Below are 14,668 nucleotides of genomic sequence, written 5' to 3' on the forward strand. Positions count from 1 at the left end.
TGTCAGATAAACACAACAAATTCCTGTTGTTCTCATGCCATTGGCTGTAAAAGATGGATGCAACTCATCCTTCCCGTTGTATCGACTGTACAACACTACTGGTCCAGCACTTAATTATCCGAAAATAGGCCACAAACCAGTCTGAACGACTCTGTCTGTCGCCTCTTTGCATCATAACTCTTGAGACTCTTGGCCATACTTGCAGGCTGCCATGTTTGGGACTTGGAATAAGAGTGGCTGGGAATGTGACACAGGGCAACCAAACTTCTTGAGACATTGCTTTCCCTCCGTACATATCAGCCTGGCAACTGAGTGAGCAGACCAATGGTTGTTTGAAGCTGGGGTGTCTATGTTAGCAGTATCCAGCCACTCATACATGCATACACTTTGCTACTCTCTAAATAACCCATAGTTACAGCACTTCTCCTGTTAAGCCTCTGTGTCTTTGGCCCCATAAGCCTCGTTTATAACAAATGACCCATGGCACTGTACTGGTTTCCAGTTTCCCAAGCGGTGCCTAAAAGAAAAGAAAAAAACCCCCCAACAACGACAAAATAGCCAGCCATGTGTCATCACTTGGACAGCCCACACAACCCACCATGGCTGTGTTTTGCCAGTTTGGTACACATGTCATTGCCAACAGTTTTTCATCAGGAAAAGTGACTGCCATTTGATTTATGGGATTATGAGAGCAGATGTTGTTGACTTGTTATTTTCCTGTGGGAAAGATGAGTACTTTTGTAAAATCCTTATTGGGGAAATTAACAGGGAGATTGACAAAGTATTGTAATGTTTTTTTTCTTAATACAAAGACAGTGAGTGGGCAGAAGAGTGAAGATGAGGCAAACATATATATATATATATATATATATATATATATATATATATATATATATATATATATATATATATATATATATATATACACACACACACACACACACACTCGCAAGCACTGTCTCCTTTCACCTCTTCCATATGAAAATATTTTCATTTATCACCAAATGTCATTCATCTCCATCTGCCCCTACAAAATGCTTACACACATTAACTGGAAACTGTACAGGGAATGACTTTCAAATGTTTGTTTGTTTTTATTCTTATAAAGTCATATTTCACTGAAACATGAGTGTAAGCATTTAGCCATAAATACTGAATTACACTGCTCTTTTAATATCAATTTGAAATGAAACCATGCGTTTTAGCATGAGCCTTATACGTGTGGAGTCAGGCGACGCTTGTAATAGTATCACTGCACAGTACGCTTATTTATAATGTGATGTAATTTACTGTCGTAAGCTGGTTTGGATACTGTGCTTTTCTGCGCTGGGCAGCCTTCCTGCTGTCGTCTTTCTGTAAACAATCAAAATGGGATTTGTGAATATGTAAATGTAAAAGGGCAGCGTGAGGGGTGAAAAGCATTTAACTTGATTTCAAACGGAGCCTTTGTGCAGCCATGAAAATGCACGCTGGGCTCCGAGCATGCAGATGGCAAACAGTGTACCCCGCGGCTGCTCGGCTTCCACCTCTGCTCTCTAGTCTCAGAGCGAAGCCGACCTTTCCGCGAGGCTCCAGAGAAGCAAACACAAGTGAAGTGTGTTTTTTAGTCTTTAGTATTGTTATTAATTTGGAAAACTGTACATGCCTTATAAACATAAATTAGCATAAATAAAATGAAACACAGACGGCTGTTTTTTTTTTTTTTATTACATTTTTTACAGTCAGCTATTGAAGACCACATCTTTGTCGTTTGTCTGTGCTCACTTTAAGTCTCGGTTAAGACTCAGATCTGCTTACAGAATTTGTGACACGGTTTGTGGGGAAGCCAATCAAGGCGCAGTAAGCCTCCAGCTCACAAACACACAGAGGGAGGACAGTTTAAAAATCATATTTATAAATCCTGTTATGTTTTTTTTTCCCTTGTACAAAAGGATCGGTTATTAATTCTGAACTGAGGCCAACTGGTCGGACAAAAAAAGCAATGCAAAGATTTCACTTTGGCCTCTGCAAGCTTGCAGTGGTCACTGCTCACAATTTTTCTGACATGTCATGCTAAAAGCAATGACTAGACTTAATTTAACTACATACTCTAAATGCAAGGTTGAGCGCCAGTCGGGCTGCTCTGCAGTTTGTAGGCAAGGAAGGAATAACTTGGGGTTAGAGGAAGTTTAATTTACGATACCCACTCGGTCTGAGTTCTCTGCTTTTCTGCCTGAACCTGCCTCAAACCGTTCTGCTTAACATCTGCAGTGAACACACCTCTGTTTCCACTGACAACAGGCTCGCTGCCGCTGTGTGTGGAATACCAAATGCCTTGTGTGTGAATACAAAGCTTCAGGGATGTGTTTGTGCTGGAGACTGGCAGGTCCTAAGGGAGTTAGAAGCAAGTTATGGTGCTGTTCACGAAACCTATGAGGAGTAAAATTAGTCTGACAGAAACTGCACAGGAGGAAGGAACCGGCGCTGATTTGGCAGGTGGGATTCTGTGATGGACTGTGGGAACTGAGGTCCTAGGGAGATGATTGTAGATGGCATGTATATAACAACTGAGATCAAGCTCTCACACTAATTTCCTTCAAGACTACAGTTCTCTCACACTGCCTCTCTTTCTTTTGAAGTCATAATGAAAATTTCCTTCCTAGGGGGTAAAATGATACCAGCCTTACAATGGATTTTGGATCACTGGGTCTCAGTAGGCAGTCTGTACAAGAACACCCTCCCTCGTGTGTCCCACTGGGTTGAGACTTAATGAACTAATCAATGGGTTGGTGTTCTCAGCAGGAGCTGAATACATTACTGTAAGTGTTCCTTTTGGCCCAGCAGCGTCTTCTACCGTTATGGGTGTAATTCCAGCAAGGACTCACTGTTCAAGATGGCTCTGAGATCCAGATAAAAGGTGACATTAAAGTATTTTATTGTTCATGTAGTGAACTTTTATCACTTATAACATTTTGACACCCTAACTAATGTACTGATCAATTAATCTCAAGTTGAGAAGGCAAAATATCAAAAGTCTGTTTCTGTCAGGTTTTACATGTATAGTTCATCGAGCACTACTGTGAATGAATCAGAGACGTACTCTGGATATTAATCCATCTTATTCACATTCGCACAGACGACCACGTCTTAAAAATGTCTATGTTGGACAAAGAAAAGTGCCACCTCTCAGTATCAGTCCCCAAAGCTCTCTGGATTCAGTCAGCTTTCTCTTTGATGGTTGTTCAGACTCTGCCCTCCATTTCTCCCAGTGCTACTAAAAGAGCAGATTACAGCAACTTCAAAGGGAAGGCTGTTTTTTTTTTTTTTTTTTTTCCTGCTGTGATCCAAAAGAAGGAAAATGAGGGACAGACAGATCCGAGTAGTCAAATAGCCTTAGGATGTGTAGTGGATACCATATAGATGCTTGTCATGGTAGGTGATTGATTGTCACAGCACTGTTTCAAGCTTCAACTGTGACTAATGGAGCGGTTGAGCCATCTTAAAAATCATCAAATTCCTCATCAAACACATAATTACTTGACAAAGACTGCTGTGGCTTTTCCTCCCTTCAGGTTTTCGGGATTTTAGGGGTTTACCTCAAAAAAGTGTTTCACTAAGCTTGTGTTGAATCAACAGACTCAAGCCTGTGGTTTTCTTAAGACGGGATTTGTGTCCAGGATTTTTTTTTCTTCCCTTTTACTTTTTTTCTTTTAAAAAGACTGCTGAGTTATCATCACCATTGCTGTTTCCCAAGGGTAGATATCAGATACACTGTTGTTATTGTTATTGTTACACACAGTTTTGGTGACGTTTGTCTATCATTATATTATCAAATGATGTGTATCTATTAGAGTAGTTTCATTTTGGGTTACATGACTTTCTTCCATAAAACCATCCCAACATTTGCGTCTATACTTTCTCCCTCTGTGAGCAAATCCACCTTCACGCACTCTCAAGCTGTCCTCATCGTTACCAATGTCCTCCTTGTTTTCAGATCCCGTAGTGACATAATTTTGTCAAAAGCACATATAAAGTAATGATGCAGCCTAAACGTGGTAGAGTCAGCAGACATGGAGGCCTCTGCTCTGTTCAGAGGGCAGCAGCAGCACATGCAGTTTACAAAGTGGTAAATGAGCTGCATAGCGCTCTTTCTGTCTTGTTTTTTTCTCTTTTTAATGTAAATATAGATCAAATGAACAACTCAGCAGTTGTCGCTGAGCTATGCATACATGTGGTTTTTGTCCAGTGATTTCACGATGATAAAATCTGGATTTTGGAGATTTTGGATGCTCCAAATATTTCTCGCTTTTTCCTACTAAACTGTTATCTATACTACACTGAATTCAGCTGGATTGAATTACAGTGTATGTGAATACAGACAACAGCAAGGATGTAAACAGAGTTTTGACAGCTGATACAAGGCGGCGTGTGAACACGATGCAGCGGCATGGCACTGCGCTGTAATTCATGTCGTGTAATTATTTATGGTTTAGAAAACAACTTCTCTACAGGGAGTGCAGAATTATTAGGCAACTTCCTTTCCTTTGGCAAAATGGGTCAAAAGAAGGACTTGACAGGCTCAGAAAAGTCAAAAATAGTGAGATATCTTGCAGAGGGATGCAGCAGTCTTAAAATTGCAAAGCTTCTGAAGCGTGATCATCGAACAGTCAAGCGTTTCATTCAAAATAGTCAACAGGGTCGCAAGAAGCGTGTGGAAAAACCAAGGCGCAAAATAACTGCCCATGAACTGAGAAAAGTCAAGCGTGCAGCTGCCAAGATGCCACTTGCCACCAGTTTGGCCATATTTCAGAGCTGCAACATCACTGGAGTGCCCAAAAGCACAAGGTGTGCAATACTCAGAGACATGGCCAAGGTAAGAAAGGCTGAAAGACGACCACCACTGAACAAGACACACAAGCTGAAACGTCAAGACTGGGCCAAGAAATATCTCAAGACTGATTTTTCTAAGGTTTTATGGACTGATGAAATGAGAGTGAGTCTTGATGGGCCAGATGGATGGGCCCGTGGCTGGATTGGTAAAGGGCAGAGAGCTCCAGTCCGACTCAGACGCCAGCAAGGTGGAGGTGGAGTACTGGTTTGGGCTGGTATCATCAAAGATGAGCTTGTGGGGCCTTTTCGGGTTGAGGATGGAGTCAAGCTCAACTCCCAGTCCTACTGCCAGTTTCTGGAAGACACCTTCTTCAAGCAGTGGTACAGGAAGAAGTCTGCATCCTTCAAGAAAAACATGATTTTCATGCAGGACAATGCTCCATCACACGTGTCCAAGTACTCCACAGCGTGGCTGGCAAGAAAGGGTATAAAAGAAGAAAAACCAATGACATGGCCTCCTTGTTCACCTGATCTGAACCCCATTGAGAACCTGTGGTCCATCATCAAATGTGAGATTTACAAGGAGGGAAAACAGTACACCTCTCTGAACAGTGTCTGGGAGGCTGTGGTTGCTGCTGCACGCAATGTTGATGGTGAACAGATCAAAACACTGACAGAATCCATGGATGGCAGGCTTTTGAGTGTCCTTGCAAAGAAAGGTGGCTATATTGGTCGCTGATTTGTTTTTGTTTTTGAATGTCAGAAATGTATATTTGTGAATGTGGAGATGTTATATTGGTTTCACTGGTAAAAATAAATAATTGAAATGGGTATATATTTGTTTTTTGTTAAGTTGCCTAATAATTATGCACAGTAATAGTCACCTGCACACACAGATATCCCCCTAAAATAGCTAAAACTAAAAACAAACTAAAAACTACTTCCAAAAACATTCAGCTTTGATATTAATGAGTTTTTTGGGTTCATTGAGAACATGGTTGTTGTTCAATAATAAAATTATTCCTCAAAAATACAACTTGCCTAATAATTCTGCACTCCCTGTACACTTCTAATTGTTTTTGCTCACATTTCAGTATGGTTCCATTAAATCACCAAGTAGTTCTGACCACCCCAAGGCCGTTTGCGTAAGTGTTCACCAAACATGTGAGTCATATTTAAATGCGGAAAGAGCTCATTTGCACTTTAACAATGCAAATGTGTGACGGCAGAGTGGAAGGTGCGTTCTTAGATTGCAGTCTGCCTCCTACAGACTTTCTTCCTTTGTTGTTCAGCAGGAAAATCGCATGTGTAACCCGAGTAATGATGGGTGGATTTACATTTAAGTAGGCATGCGTGGATGCGACCTGTAATGGTACTAGTAGAAGTGATTTAGAAGATGTTTGCTGTGAAAGCATTGATCTGGCTAAGGTTAGTGAGGAGACCGCAAGCTGCTCTGCCAGCATGGGAGCGAGCTGTGGGCTGTTTCTTCCTAATCCTGTGCTTTTATCTCCCTTTTCATCCTCATCTCAGTCACGAGACGAAATATGATTTTCATATTTACTCCCTGGTAGAGACGTTGGCTCTGCACCTCTACCTCAGTGTCTGTGAGCTATTTGGCCGCATGCAAGCTGTTTTAAATGCCGATCGGGCCGGAAAGCTCTCCAGCTCCTGTTTGCAGCAGTTTTAATTATCAAAAAGATTCCAGGACTTTCTTCCATTTTGGACTTTAAGCCACGGTGGGCGCAAACTCATTACTTTACTGCACTTTTGGCAGAAAAGGCCCTTTCAGCTTAACAAATGATCCAAACTATTTTCTTTTTGGACATTTTTAGTTTTATTTCTGTATTTATTTGCCTCAGTTGAAGTATCATGGTTACACTTAGCGTGAGCACTGCTTACCACTCAGGGCTGATAAGCACTCTGTTGTTATTTGTTACTCCTACACAATTAACCAATGTCTGTGTGCTTAATTAGACTTTCTTTCAGTCACATTTTCCTCCCACGCTGTCAGCTCCCAGGTTCCTGAAATGGTTGCTGTCAGCTGCACTCCACACCCCCACCCTCCTATCTGACTCGGCTGTATCATACACTGTGCACAAAAATACATGATCCCTTGACAAGCAAGTAAATTGGGATTTCGGGAGACTGTGGGGCTGCGTCCCGTTTCTTTTCTTTGATCAATTTTTTTAAGCACTTGTACTTCACTTTTTGCCAAAGCTGTGATGACACAGCATACTACTACTTACTACTCACTGCAGTGTGAATGTCAGTTCTGCTGAGATGTACTCTGATGTTATTGTCTTGTCAAGGAAGATATGTGCAATGTGTGTTTTCAGAGAATAAGCAGGGACAAAAATCTGCCCCTTGTAAGACTTTGCCTTATATCCTGCATTTCCATGTCGCAATAAATCGCTCCACCTGTTTCCGATTTTACATGGGTAAAGTTAACTGAAGTGCCCAGCTCTTTTAGGACTAAATAAATAAATAAATAAATAAATAAAATATATATATATATATATATATATATATATATATATATATATATAAAAAATAATGGATATATGGCTGCAATCAACCCAATACTAGCTCTAACAAAGCTGAAGAGGGCTGGATGTGTGAAAGGCCAAATCGTCCCTGTTAGCGCTTCTCTGTTCTCTGTCTTTTGTAGAGCCATGGCTCTGAATAATTCAGCAAAGCAACAGCAGACTGGCAGAGCGGGAAAGGAGATAAATGGATTGAAGCTGATCTCAGGGCACGAGTACAGGAAGGAGTTTTTGACGTCACAATGAACTGGGGAGGCATGTTTGGAGATTCAAGTGTTTGTATCTGAGTCGTGTGCCAGCCGGGCGTGAGTGTATTAGTCATTATGTCGGGATAGAGTGAGAGAGTCTCTCTTTGAACTCCCAGTCCCTACACCCCCCACCCCCACCCTGTGAGATGTTTCATTAATTCATGAATCCTCTGTGAGGTTCTGACCTGCAGGGTCTCTGTGGTATGTCCAGCTGTAGGTGTTAACGCCTACAGCCATTCTGATGGCGTTTCATCTCCAGAGAGGCAGTCGGCTTGAATGATGACACCCTAGGAAGCACACAGTGTCTTGACATTTAAGTGCAGGTGACTGAGCAGAGCTGTGAGTCTTACTCAGGTGTCTCCACACTTGAATGTTTCACAGCCCTTATTGAGCTATAATTTGCAGGCGGTGGAGAAGGTCGGTTTGATGCAAAATGTTGCTCATCCAGGTTTGGTAAGAATATTTTTAGCCACGCTAGTGGTGGCTTTTGGGTGTGAGTGTTGAGGCTGGAGTATTTCTAGCTGATGCATCTATTGGCTAGCAGATCCCAGTGCATACTACATCAAGTTTAAAGTTCATTGTGAATGAGTAAGACATCAGCTGTTGTGCCAAAAACTCAATTATTTTAATTGAACAGTAGCTACTATTAAAGAGGCCAGAGTTTCAAAGATTTTAGAAGATTTCAACCAGTTTGGGGTTTTTTGTCAGCTTTGATTGCTTGGGCACAAACAAGCTGATGCAGGAAAAACGCTGTACTTGGACTTAAGTTATGCTGTAGTGATTCACTAATGTAACTGTGAAGTGGTGCATTGAGTGGAGCCGCATAGCAAGAAATCAACAATAGTTCTTTTTCAGTGAAGAATTACTCCCAACCTCCAAACAGAAAGATACAAATTGAGTTCAAAGATAGCACTTCAAATCCTCCTCATCGGGCTTGTATGTACTCATGTAAAATAGACATTTTGTTAGACACTGCCCTGCATCGTAACTCAGTAGAGGCTCATTCTTGGGAAAGTCTGTTTTCTTGTAACACTTTTACCTTTGCTGTTACTTTTTACGTGGTTATGGTAAAGACAAGAAGGGGAAACGCACCGTTGATGAAAATGCGATGCTGTTTAAATGTTTGTTACGATGTGCTGCTCAACAGACAGAAAGGATCCTGATTGTCTTTGTCTTGATGTGTGTCTCTAGGTGCCCCTGGTTGACTAAAGTAATCTCGCCCGCTGTGCCTCTCTACAATGGACTGGTCTTCCTCTTCGTCTTGGCCAACTTCAGTATGGCAACCTTCATGGACCCCGGTGTTTACCCCAGAGGTTTGTACCCATCCGAGGAGCTTCGAAAAGGTTTTGATCACAGTTTAAACTGTAAACTTTCTAAGAAAAATCTTATTACAATATTTATCTGCCATCTAAAACATTAGTGTCTGTCATAAAGCATGTGCACATAAATGTAAGTGCTACATGTAAGTAATGGTTAAACTCTGCTGAGTCCCCATTTAGAAAGTGCTCTTTATTTATTTCTTTTTTTTATAGCACCACATTTATCAGAGAACCACCCTACAGCGTTTCATTACCCTATTATCTGCCTCTTACAGTCTACCAGCTTCACATGCAGAGCACTGGTGGAGGTTATACAAGCCTTCATATTGCACGGTGTATTAAGTATCTTTCAGCTGTTCAGCCTGTCAAACAAGCTGCACTGACCTCTGCTCCTGATGCAGGCAGACTCCTGAGTCTCACCCATAGTGGGTACTGATGAATTCACCCATCCCTGGACATGTTTAATTTACTTCTTGATGATAGAGAGAGTCTTTTCTGCTCATAAAGGGGAAATAATTAGTATGTTGTATATAGTGCCAGTTAGCCGCCTCCGCAGGCCATGACTGTAGCCTTCTATGGCAGCTGTCTTGGTGTGTTTTATAGACTAGTGGCAGATGAGTTTTTCTAAGCACTTGATGTTATATTTGTCAGCCAAATAATGATATCTGCGTCAAGACTGTAAAAGTAAAGTGCAGATAGAGGTTTCTCTTCCCTTTCAGGTCATTGACAGCACTTGCAATTTCCCCCTTTTTTTGAGGAAGCCACTAATTGAGGTGATGGACAAAAAAGGTGACTGGGGCTAATAAGGCTTTGCAGTTATAAGCAAATATTTTTAGAAAGCTGTTCAATTTTTTTGCAATTCAAAGCAATTTTCCCAATGAAGTGTGATTTGTGGAACACAAATGTTTTGGCATTGTGAATGATTCCATGAATCTTAGAAAAGCTGCGTTTTATCATTCAGTGTGTGGAGGGGTGACTTTTGCTTCATGAAGTTCATTGATTTATTTATTATTATACTTAAACTGACACGCTTTGTTTAACCAGTGTGCTAAAAAAAACATTCTTTATGTTTTTATATATTTAAACTAGCCAACAAAATGACTGTGTGATGTCAAGTACAGTGTATGTGTAGGACTACAATGACTTGCTTTTGTAACAATATTTTTAGTTCCTTTCATTCAATTTCCTTGGGATCAGAAAATCCAGCTTCAACGCAGCAGTTTTCAAGCAAAAAGCTATCTCTCTAATACATGGCACCAAACAATAAACAAAGTTAGCAGCTAGCTGGTGGTCATAATAGAGCATGTAGAAGCTATTAAGTTCATTTCTCTGAAGAGAATTAGAAAGAAACTGAAACTTCAATAAAATGCTAATGTTGTAGTTTGTTCCTGTTGAAAGGGAGTTTTTCCTTCCCACTATCACCAAGTACTTGCTCATAGGGTGTCGCTTGACTCTTGGGGATTTCTCTTTGAGGCGACTATTATTGTAATTTGGTGTTACATGGATTGAATGCAATTTTATTGAATTGAATTGAAGTACTGGGCCACCTACATTTTACACCTACAGGAGCTGGTTGGCCATGGAAACACAACACCTCGATGTTTTTGTGTTGTTGTTGGTGCCGGAGGAAGTTTGGAAGTCTGTAGTAATTGCAACAACAGAGTGCTGAGACTTTTATGGATTATAAGCCTCAGCACTCTGTGACCCCAGTCTGTAACTTTATATGTTCTGTCACTTCTTGGCTGAGTTGCTGTGGTTCTTTAACACTTCTACTTTGCAATGAAAACACCTGAATTCAGAGATTAAGAGGTGTGACCCAACATTTTTGTCCATGTAGGCTAGCTCTATGTCACCATAGGAAATGGCATGTGTTTCAAGTGTTCATTTTTTCACTCGAAGGGCAAAGATTATTTCATGCCCACTAACAGCCAGTCATCATTGACCACAATATTGAAATGTTTCACCTTCACTGTGTTTAATTTGCCAGCCTCATGTCCTGTAAATATGCACAGTTCACCCGTTCGTGAAGGATGAACATCTGACACAAAAACATACGCTGGAAAATAAAGTGATTCATAATTCAAGAACAAATTGAGCATTACATCCCACATGAATGATGTTCTACGTGGCCTTCACACTGGCAGTCTTTCAAGAACAAGCATTCAGAACTAATGAAATTTATCTGAACGTCACGGCAGTTAACATAAAAAATGATAAAGAATCACACTGTACGCACAATCAGCTGCAAATAATAAAACTCCTTAAACAGTTCATACATATTGAAGCCCAGACACAGAATTTTAGGGGGTGTTCTGTTGTGTGTGGCTGTGGCAGTGGATGTTTTGGACCATGTGGGCTGAGGGTCAGGGCATCTGTGGATCAGGCTTTCGAGGACGCTCAATAGGACAGGGATGTGGGCTATCACCTTGTTCTCTTTGTTGCATTTCTCAAGAACAATCCTAAAATGTTTTGGAGTGGCTGGTGTCATGGGGAGGCGGCTGCCACTGGGGTGCACTGTTATATTAAGGAGAGGGGTTTGCATTTAGTCTATAGCAATGCTCAAGTGGGTCAATGCTAGAACCCAATGTTTCCCAACAGAAGACTGAGATGATGGGTGCCATCCACTTCATCTGTCAGTGATTTTAATATTGTGGCTGATGGCCGGTCGCTGTAGATTCGACTGAATGCAGGTGCCTTAATCTAGTGCTAAAAATAAAAAACAAACTGTATATTTTAGGTCATACTTCATTTGTTTCCTGAGTTTCATGCAAAAATAGAATTGAGTTTGACAACGGCGGTGTAGATTGTACGAAACAGGCCAATGCTTTGTTCACCGAACAAGCTCGGATGGAGCATTTGGAGGAAAGAACCTGTCAGAGGAGATGCAGGCCTAACTGCTGTTTGTGTTTGCTGGTTTGGCAGGCGGTTTTGCTTCAAAATCTATTTGAATCGACTTGAGAGCCATAATAGCAGAGCAATCTCCCACTATGGAGCTGTTTATTTCTGTGCTATACCTTTGCTTCTTTCTTGCTTGGTTTCCTTCTGCATGCGTGTACTCAGCTACCCGGGTCAGTTATTGCTGTACTGTGAAATTATTTTCTGAAGTTGGACTTTCATGCAAATCGATCAAATGTGCTCCTTTGATCAGATGAAAGCTATGTTGCTTTAGTACAGCTCCACAGTAAAAACAACAAACAAAAAAGCTCTCAGCTGCAGGAGATGTGTTCCTTTTTTCTCTCTGCATAGAAAATAAGGAATACTTTCTGTATGGCATTACATTTCTGCTTGTGGCTAACAGTTGCAGTTCATCCAACAGCAGAGCCAGACACTGGGAAAGCTCATACTGCAGTTTGCAAAGTACGGGTTTAATTATCTTTTCATGTCAGATAAAGCAAACCGATAATTCTGCCAGGGTTTGAGGTCTAACTCCCATAAAAACAAATCCATTTTAAGAAAGTATAAACTTGTGCAAAATAAAGCCAGGCAGTCTCTTATTCTACACGAGTCACACGGTTGATCAGCTCAAAGCAGACCGAATAGGTCACGCTTACAAAGATGTTCATAACTCTCAGGGTTTGCTCTCTCTGCAGCTAACAGTAGGGTGGGCTTCGTTTGAGGTGCTTCCCTGTTGTCCCTGTCAAATGGAATCATAAAGCACAACCGCGTGTCTCTTTCTGGGTTTATTTGCAATGTCTTCTTCTCACCTGCATGAATGTGTCTCCGTTGCCCCACAGCGGACGAGGACGAGGATAAGGAGGATGATTTCCGGGCACCGCTCTACAAGAACGTGGAGATCAAGGGCATTCAGGTCCGGATGAAGTGGTGCGCCACCTGTCACTTCTACAGGCCCCCTCGCTGCTCGCACTGCAGCGTCTGCGACAACTGTGTGGAGGTGTGTGTGTGTGTGTGTGTGTGTGAATACAGAAGCATGAGTGCAAAAAGAGAGTGTGTGTGTGTGTGGGTTCACTGCATATGAAATCTAAATATGCATCAAGGTCAGAGTGACATATAAGTATTTTATCAAGAATCAGACGTTGTCCAGTTGGCATGTTCAGGCATATTTGATATGAAAAATAATGCAGATTTTTTTCTTTTATTGCATATATTTAGACTTTCTGCCAAGGATTAAAGCAGGGAAGCAGCATTTCTTATTATCTGTGTTTTTGGCAAGAAAAATGTCATCATTAAAGATTATAATTACTGGAATAAATATAAGCTTTTGGCAGCTTTAACAGTAAAACACTGTAAGACTACACATTGGTACACACATAAAAATACACACATAAAAACATGCATAAAAATACACAGGGACATCAGACATTAATACACAAGATGCAGAATTAAGCAGCTTGTATTCCTGTATGTGTTTTTCTTCTAGAAACTGGAAAAAGGGGGGTGAATGTTTGATGATCAAAACAATGAAATTAATGAACAGTTTTACAGGGATGTAGATAAATTTATGTCTCAGTAAGATTTAGGACGACCGGGAAATCACATATGCAATAGGCAATACAAGACATTTATTTAAGGCGCAGCATGATTCGGAGTTATTGTTTACTGGAACAACAGGAGTCATAAAACTAGTTTCCAACTAAATTCCCAAGCAGTGCAAAACAAGGAGAAGAAGAATGAATGCCAGAGTTCGAGCTGTATGTATGAGGTGGATTGTACCTGATGATTAAGTGCTTTAAAACCTGCATTTTTCTTTCTTTCTTTTTTTGGCCTTCGGGTTCCAAAAAGAATTCTGACTGTAGAGATCTATGAGGAAAAAAAGGTTCTCAGTCAGAAAATGTTTTCCTAAAAACTTTATATTCTCAGTCCCTTCTATCAGGTCTGTTTTATAACAGAGCATGATGGTAATTTAGTAAATTATAGTCCCAGTTACAGTAAAATAGACCGTGAAGCTGTCTCTACATGCAGTGTCCTTGATTTCTCGGTCACATGCCGGCCACAGCAAACACGCTCAACTGGTTGCTAAGGCACAAACAAAGGTGATGTTGACCACATCTATCTTTTATTTATAGTTTATGTTCCTATGCCTGAAAAATACACTAAGTTTTAGCATTTGAACCCCCCCCCTCTCTCTGAACCAACTATACCATCATGACTTGCTTACATTTTGTGGGGGGTTTTTTTTTCTTCATTCTTAAAACTTTAAAGAGTTCTTCTGATTGGTTTCTCAGAATTTCTAAATAGAAAACTCCCTCCCTTTCTCAGGACTTTGACCATCACTGTCCCTGGGTGAACAACTGCATTGGACGGAGAAACTACCGCTACTTCTTCCTGTTCCTGCTGTCGCTGAGTGCTCACATGGTGGGAGTGTTCTGTTTTGGCCTCATCTTTGTCCTTGATCACAGAGAAACGCTGGGAGCGCTGCACACCACTGTCACGTATCCTTACACTTTTGTAAATCCTACAAAAACTTTACAATCATTTTGTGTTATTGGCTTTAGATTCTTTAGTATTTCTTGTAAACTTGCTTCCTTGTATCGTGCGTATATGACTCGCACTGTGACCTTACATTATTATGACCTTGACCTTTGTGCTCAGTTTGGTGGTGATGTGCATAGCGGGTCTTTTCTTTATTCCAGTCATGGGACTCACAGGTTTTCACATGGTGCTCGTAGCTCGAGGTCGAACAACCAACGAACAGGTGAGGAGATGTTGGCGCTGAAAAGGAACGTGCGTTTATTAATCAAACAATTAGTGCTGTTACTGTTTATTGGTGTAACAGCTCCACATAGAACAA

The 14,668-nt window shown here is 41.0% G+C and overlaps 1 protein-coding gene across 2 annotated transcripts in view; it reads left to right on the forward strand.

Annotated features, from left to right (window-relative positions):
* zdhhc8b (zDHHC palmitoyltransferase 8b) overlaps nt 1-14,668 on the forward strand; it is a 68,582-nt gene that overhangs the window by 42,145 nt on the left and 11,769 nt on the right. For both annotated transcript variants that reach the window (XM_003445560.5, XM_005473041.4), the window contains 4 exons: nt 8,792-8,913; nt 12,654-12,811; nt 14,137-14,309; nt 14,470-14,572. In XM_003445560.5, coding sequence (XP_003445608.1) covers nt 8,792-8,913; nt 12,654-12,811; nt 14,137-14,309; nt 14,470-14,572 — 556 coding nt within the window. The remainder of the gene's footprint in view (nt 1-8,791; nt 8,914-12,653; nt 12,812-14,136; nt 14,310-14,469; nt 14,573-14,668) is intronic.

This window comes from Oreochromis niloticus, linkage group LG12, assembly GCF_001858045.2.
Source record: "Oreochromis niloticus isolate F11D_XX linkage group LG12, O_niloticus_UMD_NMBU, whole genome shotgun sequence".
Classification (NCBI taxonomy): Eukaryota; Metazoa; Chordata; class Actinopteri; order Cichliformes; family Cichlidae; genus Oreochromis; species Oreochromis niloticus.